Source organism: Sinocyclocheilus anshuiensis, unplaced genomic scaffold, assembly GCF_001515605.1.
Source record: "Sinocyclocheilus anshuiensis isolate Anshui unplaced genomic scaffold, SAMN03320099.WGS_v1.1 scaffold267, whole genome shotgun sequence".
Taxonomy (NCBI): domain Eukaryota; kingdom Metazoa; phylum Chordata; class Actinopteri; order Cypriniformes; family Cyprinidae; genus Sinocyclocheilus; species Sinocyclocheilus anshuiensis.
Genome location: NW_015552637.1, coordinates 3,521,370 through 3,530,129, shown reverse-complemented (window position 1 = coordinate 3,530,129; position 8,760 = coordinate 3,521,370). Strand labels below are relative to the sequence as shown.

Genomic DNA, 8,760 nt, shown 5'->3' with positions numbered 1-8,760 from the left:
TTCTCCCTCTGTCTCTCTCTCTCTCTCTCTCTCTCTCTCTCTCTCTCTCTCTCTCTCTCTCTCTCTCTGTCACTCTTTGTCATTTCATGGTTCTTTTGATTTATTTTCACTTCTGCATGTTTTTTTTTCTTTCTGTTTTTATCCCATGTCTGTAGGGGACAGTCAAAGGGGAAAAAGACAAACTTTTGAGCAGTCACACACCTTATCTGAGGGCCAAAAGAAAATGGTGCGCTTTGGGGGCCACTCTTTGGAAGAAGATGCTGAGTGGTGTGAACCCCAGGTTAAAGACTCGGGGGTTGATACATGCAGTAGCACTACCCTAAACGAGGAGCATAGCCATAGTGAGAAGGTACTGGTACCTCTCTAGCCTGCATTGCTTTGATTTCATTTGATCTTGTTTTGTTGGGAACTTTTCATTTACTTCATTTTGTTCCATTTTCACATGGTCTTTGTTTTGATGTCGCTAATATTAGGTCAGATTTTCTTTTTGAATGTTACAGGGATAGTTCACCCAAAAAAAAGAAAATTCTGTGTAGTTCCAAACCTGTTTGACTTTCTTTTTTTCTCCGTGAAGTGCAAAAAGTGATATTTTGAAGATGCCCAAGCTGCTATTTTCCATAAAATAAAAGCAGACAGTGACCAAGAGCTGTCAAGCTCCGAAAAAGAAAATGATTGTCTGACTTTTATGCAATATTTCAGATCTTCTGAAACTGCACTACCATTCAAAAGTTTGAGGTCACTACATTTTTTTTTTTTCTATTAATACTTTTATTCAGCAAGAGCTCGTTTAATTGACTAAAAGTGACAGTAAAGACTTTTAGAATGTTACAAAAGATTTTAATTTCTTTTGAACTTTTTGAACCTTTTTTATTAAAGAATTCTGAAAAAAAAAATGTATAATGGTTTCCACAAAAATATTAAGAAGTGTAATGATGCTGAAAATTCAGCTTTGCATCACAGGAATAAATTACATTTTAAAATATATTAAAATGGATAACAACTATTTTAAATTGTAATAATATTTCATAATATTACTAATTTCACTCTATTTTTGATCAAATAAATGCAGTCTTGGTGAGAATAAGAGACATCTTTCAGAAACACTGAAAAAACGACCCAAACTTTTAAACGGTAGTGTTGATTTCTTTGAGAAACGGACTGAAATTTAAGTTGCATTCACATTTGTCTTCCTTTGAATCTCTTACTTTTAATTTGCAGTTAATAAGTAATCTTGCACATCACGTTTAGTCATGTGACTCACAGGAACTAATGGTGTTCAGCTTCGTTGGTGTCAAAATATGCTTTCATCATATGGAAAAGAGTTGCATGGACATTCTCTGTTTGTGTTCCGTGGAAAAAGTTATATGGGTTCAGAACATCATGAACAATTTTGATTGAACTATCCCTTTTTCTAAGTTTTAAAAAAGTTTTCCTGAGTTTTAAATTTCTGTTCTTCTGTGGCAGTAGCTGGGGAGCCTCTTGCTTGCTCTGTTATCATTTGCTTCTTAGCCGCAGCTGCCGTAGTCGACATAGCAGCGAATCACTCCACCATGTGACTGTGTGTTTTGTCATGGCACTTAGAGAATGTGGGTTCCCCCGTCAGCTGCATGCCCTCTCAGCCTCGTGTCTTATTGCTGCGGTAGGGCCCCGGGCCCCAGACCCCCTCACTGGTTAGAATCCTCACTCCTTCCCCCCTTCTCCCACACGCTCACGCTCCAGTAGACTCGCTCCGAAACACACGCTCACTCACTCAGAGACGGCCAGCCAGGATTTGTTTTGCCACGAAGTTTGTTTTTCTTTTTTCCCTTTCCACTGTCATATTCCTTTGCTCTCTATGTTATGGGTCACTGGTTTCCACTGTTTGTGTTCGTGAGCCTTTCCATGCTGTTCTCCTCACTTTCAGTTTGAACATCATCTGTTTCTTCTTCCATTATTGGGGCTTGTGTTTGCTGGATGTGGTGCTGGGGTTCGGCTGTGGTGATGGAAGCGGAATCTGTCGCCATGGGGGGCTTTTCTCTGCATGTGATGGGTGCATGTCACTCCCTCAAGATCACACAAACTCTACACCACCTAGAGCCAAAAAATTATATTTACGAAGCATTTATGAATGCTCTGGATTCAGTACATGTTAAGCTGTCCTAACCTAATTTTGGCCATTTTGTAAAAATGCACTAACATAAAAATTTTTTTATATTTTAAAGAAATGTATACTTTTATTCACCAAGGATGCATTAAATTGATCAAAAGTGACAGTTAGGACATTTATAATCTTTCAAGATTTCTATTTCAAATAAACACTGTTCTTTAACTTTTCCGAAGACTCCTGAAAAAACCATAAAAACTGAGATATTGCACAGCAGATGTCAACATTGATAATAATAAAACATGTTTCTTGAGCAAAACAAATATCGGCATATTAGAATGATTTCTGAAGGAACATTGACACTGGAGTAATGATGCTGAAAATTCAGCTTTGTCATCATAGGAATAAATACATTTTTATATATATTGATACAGAAAACACTGTGAAAAATGATTTTTCAAATTTGCAAATAAAGACTAATAAAGTATAATTTATAAGAAAATACCACTTCAGTCCTTTTACTTAAATTTCCACATTTAATTCAGTGTGTTACTTGCTGTTTTTTTTTTTTTTTGTAATTATTTGTGAAATTTGCTATCAATATCTGGGTAAAAATTGTTTCAAATTATTTATTTTTTTTTCAGTGCAGTTAATTTCTAATAAATGCAGCCTTGGTATGCATAAGAAACAAAAACATTAAAAAATGACCCCAAACTTGTGACTGCTACAGTAAGTATAAATGACTTCCACATGATGGGAAATGGAAATTTATGGGGCAAGGCATTATACCATTACTGCTTATAAAGTATAACCACTTTAAACATTATATATGTAAAGTGACACATGATGGGAAATGGAAATTTATGGGGCAAGGCATTATACCATCACTGCTTATAAAGTATAACCACTTTAAACATTATATATGTAAAGTGATTGCAATGTGAAAGTCGTTCAGTTTTTTTGCATTACAATATTAAACCATTTTAGCAGTATTTGTTCAACGATTAAGGATTTTGTGTGATTTTTACATGACGCAAACTGTGTCCACAGGAATAACGGCAATAACATGTAGCAGAACTTCATTCATGTAGAAATGTCATCTCACCAATAAAAGGACAATTTAGACAACTATATAGCTCAGAAAACAGCCAATTTGTACGAAATAATGAATATAAGCACTTTAGCAAGAATGCAATTCACAATTTTGCTTTTAAGCCATCTGGAATGCCTTGCCCCATAGACCTCCATTATATTTTTTTCTACTGTAAGCATTTTGGTATGTTTTTACCAACTGAGGGACGATTCAAAATTATTTTCTGTAGATGTTGTCTTGTCCGTATAGCTTAACTTTATATTGAACCCAGATCACTCCTATAAATCTGTTTCCTATTTTATTTTTGAACTTGAGCATTATTATAATACAGACATTCATTGAATTTAAACACATTTAACTATTTTAAATTGCAAAACATACATTTGAAGACACATTCACGGAAAACAGGAAATCATGCAGGTTTGAAACGACATGAGTAAATGATGACAGAATTTTTATTTTGGGGTGAGCTAATCCCTTAAGCCTCTAAGAAATATTATTTGATTTGTCCCAGACGTGTGGCTTGCTCCCATGAAACACCTGCAATCACAACAGAGTTTGTGCGATAAATCAGATGAAGTTCATCTCAGCCTTCCCCGCACCAGCACTGGCAGCTTTCTGTGTGTTCTGGAATGATGTTTGTTGTGCTTTTGACCTGACAGCACCCGGTCACATGGCAGCCCTCCAAAGATGGAGATCGACTCATCGGCAGGATCCTGCTCAACAAGCGCATGAAGGACGGCAGCGTTCCCCGCGACTCTGGAGCTCTTCTGGGACTGAAAGTGAGTCGCTCCGCCTTCCTGTGTGGGCATGATCTTTATGTGATTTTGATTTCACATGTGGTTGTGTAGTTAAGTAATGGCAGTAATGCATTCCTGCTTTAGTATAGTTCACCCAAAAATGAAAATTTACTGAAATTTGCAAAGATGTAGATGAGCTTGTTTCTTCATTGGAACAGATTTAGAGAAATGTAGCATTACATCACCTTGACCACCAGTGGATCCTCTGCAGTGAGTGGGTGCCGTCAGAAACAGCTGATAAAAACATCACATTAACCCACAAGTAATCCACTCCACTCCAGTCCATCAATTACCATCTTGCGTGATTGTAAAAAAAAAAAAGTTAAAATACAAGCCCTCTATCTGTAATATTGCTTTCTCCAGTGAAAAATTTGCCTCATCTGAATCAGGACAGAAATATGCACAAATCAAGCACCGTTTACATGCAAAAACAGCCCAAAGCAGCTCCAAGCAAATATTATGATATTCTCCAAATCTGTTCCAGTGAAGAAACAGACTCATCTACATCTGGGTAGGTACATTTTTTTTTTTTTACCCTTTTTTTTCCCATTAACTATTCCTTTAATACAAACTCTGTCGAGAACATTTATGTTGAATACTACAGAAAAAAATAATTTCCTACCAGTTTTAAAAAGCAGAAATATCCATTGTGGGTCTTCTAGAGAAATTAAACATGGCCATGGACTTTAAAGGGTTAAAATCATAAAAGTTAAGTTGATATTTATGTTAATGTGAAGCATGTTCATAACCCATTTTACTTCAGTAATCTGAGTAAAACAGGATACTGAACAAAACAATTGTAGAGTTGGACTGTTCATTTTAAAAGTGGATTAAGTTATAAAACAAATGATAAATTATGAACAAACATTTTATTACTTGCAATAATGAGCACTGATAAAATAAGGTCAAAAATATTCAATTAACATTAAAATTAATCTTAAGGTTCCAAAAGGTTTTTTTTTTTGGTTCCCCAAAGAACCTTTCAGTGAAAAGTTTATCATTTTTTTCTTAGTATGAAGAATCTGAATAATCTTTTTCCATTATAAAGAACCTATTGCGCAATCAAGGTTCTTTGAATGTTAAAGGTTCTTCACAGAACCATCAATGCCAATAAAGAACCTTTATTTTTAAGAGTGAATGCATATTACTTTTAACAAATGTGCATTGAGAAAGTCTAAAGTTTAATAGTAATTTATTGTTGACATTAAAAGAGCAAAAAAAACAAAACAAGGTTACAGTAAAGCTCTTACAGTGGAAGTAAACAGAGCTGTGCACTTCCAGGGGTAAAAAAAGCAGAAATACAAAGCTTGTATTTGTTGTTAAAGCACTTACATGGATTGTTCAGCGGAGTGGAGAGAAACAGAGAATCGTTACTGATAACAAACTTTCTGAATGGCTGACTGTGTGTCAGCTCAGTGCTACCGTGTGCATTATATCCTTTACCAGCAGCAGTTTGTCAAACACACACACACACACACTCACAATCACCCTCGGCTCCATTCCACTCATGTAAAGCCATCTTTATCCAGGAGGCAGCTTGTAATCTTCTTTATATGTTTGCATTGGGCTGCCATTAGTGAGGATTTGATTTGTATGATGCTCACAGAACGATTGGTCACGTGGTTTATGGAACAGACCTCCAGGCCTTTTCCAACAGTCGGTTCTTTCAAAAGCACGGACAGAAATAACATACACACCCTCGAAAGTCTCACTTTTTATTGTTCAGTGTAAACTTGTGCAGTTTATTTTGAAACCGATTATTCTTTCCGAACTCTAGTATCACAACAAAATGTGTCTTTTACAGGTGGTTGGAGGAAAGATGACAGAGTCCGGAAGACTTTGTGCGTTAATCACCAAAGTAAGGAAAGGGAGTTTAGCGGATACAGTTGGGCATCTCAGACCAGGTACATGCTATGTTTCAGTATTTCATATACTACCATTCAGCGGTTTGGAGTTTTTTTTGTTTTTTTTTTGTAACAACGTAAACTTTTTAATGCCACTTTATTGTCACTTTTGATCAGTTTAAAATCTTTTTTTTAAAAGAAAACATAATTACCCCAAATTTTTAAATGGTGGACTCATATTAGTCTGACAGTTTGTTACTTGAGTGTTTGATAACAGAGTTGTAAGTGATTTTCTTGTTTCATAGGTGACCAAGTCCTTGAGTGGAACGGCCGACAGTTACAAGGAGCCACATTTAAAGAAGTTTACAATATCATATTAGAATCAAAGCCAGAGCCTCAGGTGGAACTAGTGGTCTCACGACCCATTGGGTACGGCGTCCTCTACAATGTTCTTCAGTGTAACATGAAATTAACAGAAATTACATTTACAAATATTCAGTTTCTGTGAATACAACATGTCTCTAATATAGAAGATTATGCTGATACTGTTAAAGAAGAAATTAAAGATCTAATTTTCATCACACAAGAAATGCCTACACAACATATTATAGACAGCATATTTTTTCTTTGCATCTTCCTCGTTTGCTGCACACAGAAACAATTGTGCAGTGCTGATTTGCAAAAAAAAATAAAATAATTTAATGGTCAATAAGACTCACATTAGTCTCAAGTCCTCAAAGTATTAAAAGAATTGTCAATTAAATTTATTACGTCTAATTTGAACCAACATCGTTACATTTTCTGTTGTTCTTATTTGTGTTGTAATTTCATGTGAACATTTTATGATTAATATTGGTTTTAATCATAACACTAACATGCTTATGAGCCTTGTGATCCCTCTGCCTTAAATTTTTTATTATAATAGTCTATTTTTGCAGTACGCTAGATGTTTTTCACCTCCTTACAATATAGTTACATAGAATTGAAGGTACCATGTCATGAAAAATTCAATTTTCCTTGATATTTTCAGACAAACTCAAAACTTCCTTTTTAATTGAAAAGAAAATATGAAATATAATTGCAAACTTGACATCTGGCTTCTGATGAATAACAGCAAAGTCATGCAATGTTTTTTGTTTTTTTTTGGGTTCATAACATTAATAGTGGGCCTCAGGGGGAAAAAAGGTCTGATATGACACTTTAGAGTACCTGCTGGCTCAGATGAACAAGCAAACAAAACTGCTGCCCTCAGTTTAGCCTCCTAATTGTAAAGAGCGTATGACCAAGTGAACTCTCTTTAGATTGTGAATTTGGGCTGCTGCCACAAACTTCACATCAAGACTAATGCGGTGCTCAGGGTCATTAAAGCACATGTCATTGATTTCTCTGTGCCACTGTCATTGCAGCGATATCCCCAGGATACCAGAAAGCACACACGCACACCTGGAGTCCAGTGAGTACATTTTTTCTCAGTCTAGTGTGTATAAACGATGAAATTCTATGAGACATTTAATGAGCCATTTCAGCAGCTCTTTGACAAAATCTCTTATTAATTTTGAGTTTTTCTACTTTACGCTAAATCTCTTCTAAGGTTCGAGTTCATTTGAGTCTCAGAAGATGGAGCGCCCCTCCATATCCGTCACGTCTCCCATGAGCCCCGGAGTGCTGCGGGATGCCCCTCAGTACTTATCGGGACAGCTTACAGTAAGTAAACACATCCTGTGCAGGGGATAGAAAGTGTTCTGAATTAAAACAAGTTTGATTGCAGCTGTAAAATATAGGTCAGTATGTATTTGGATGAAGAGTAGCAATAAAGTTTGCCGAAAACTAGAGGTTTTCAGGCTTGTGGAACAAAACCACATTTCCATCATTCACAAAATACATAGATAAAGCATTGCTTACACATATAATTTGTGCTTTAATTTGGTGTACTAACATTAACAAAACTTCCTATCTTCATCAAGAAGCAAAAAGGGTTAAAAAAAGATGAAATTCCCCAACTTTTCCATTTCATTTCATCTAAATGGCTTTAAATAGAGATGAAGCAAATAGAGACTGCCGTAGTCTCCTCAAACCTGATCAGGTTACAGTCAGGCCTCATGCAGCCCATTGTGTGTGTGTAAAAATACCCTGGCTGCTTGTAGAACATGACAAACTCTGGTGTAAAGTGCACAAGCTGGTTGATTTAAGCGAAACAAATGAAGTGTGGGTTATTCCCTAGGTAGTACTGTTTGGATGAAAAAAATCAATGAATTCCACGAATGGTTGACCAAAATGGGATTTTCCGGTGGCTGATACCGATATCTAGAAAGCAGGGTGGCTAATGATAGATGAAGAGATTGATAGAGGATAGATGGATGGATGGATGGGTAGTTTTGGGTTGACAGTTAGACAAATGAACCGACAGTTAGATGCATGGATGAATAGCAGGATGGGTTGTTTTGGGTTTTGGGTGTATTATTTATATTAATTTAAAAATTTTTTTTTCTGATATTCTTGTTCTGTATCTCACCAAATTTGATCATTTCTAACACTATATGGTGTGTATGTGTTTGTTTGTGTGTTAAATAAAAATCTTGTTACTTTGTATTTTGCTGAGCAGGAGATTCAATGTAAACAGCCATGTTTCCCATGAAGAGATGCCCATTGAGTCTTTTTAGAAGAAAAGACATGACATGTCTGTCTTTTAAAGGGGTAATATAATGTTGTTAAAAAGAACATTATTTTGTGTATTTGGTGTAATGAAATGTGTTTATGTGGCTTAAGGTTAAAAAAACACATTATTTTCCACATACTGTACATTATTGTTTCTCCTCTATGCCCCGCCTTTCTGAAACGCGTTGATTTTTACAAAGCTCATCGGTCTGAAAACGAGGTGTGCTGTGATTGGCCAGCTATCCAGTGCGTTATGATTGGCCGAATACCTCAAGCGTGTGATGG

At 35.9% G+C, this 8,760-nt stretch overlaps 1 protein-coding gene across 1 annotated transcript in view; it reads left to right on the top strand.

The window, feature by feature from the left end:
* LOC107666746 (regulating synaptic membrane exocytosis protein 2-like) overlaps positions 1 to 8,760 on the top strand; it is a 175,734-nt gene that overhangs the window by 84,437 nt on the left and 82,537 nt on the right. The window contains exons 7-12 of the mRNA XM_016458178.1: positions 156 to 349; positions 3,839 to 3,958; positions 5,781 to 5,880; positions 6,126 to 6,249; positions 7,227 to 7,273; positions 7,412 to 7,524. Coding sequence (XP_016313664.1) covers positions 156 to 349; positions 3,839 to 3,958; positions 5,781 to 5,880; positions 6,126 to 6,249; positions 7,227 to 7,273; positions 7,412 to 7,524 — 698 coding nt within the window. The remainder of the gene's footprint in view (positions 1 to 155; positions 350 to 3,838; positions 3,959 to 5,780; positions 5,881 to 6,125; positions 6,250 to 7,226; positions 7,274 to 7,411; positions 7,525 to 8,760) is intronic.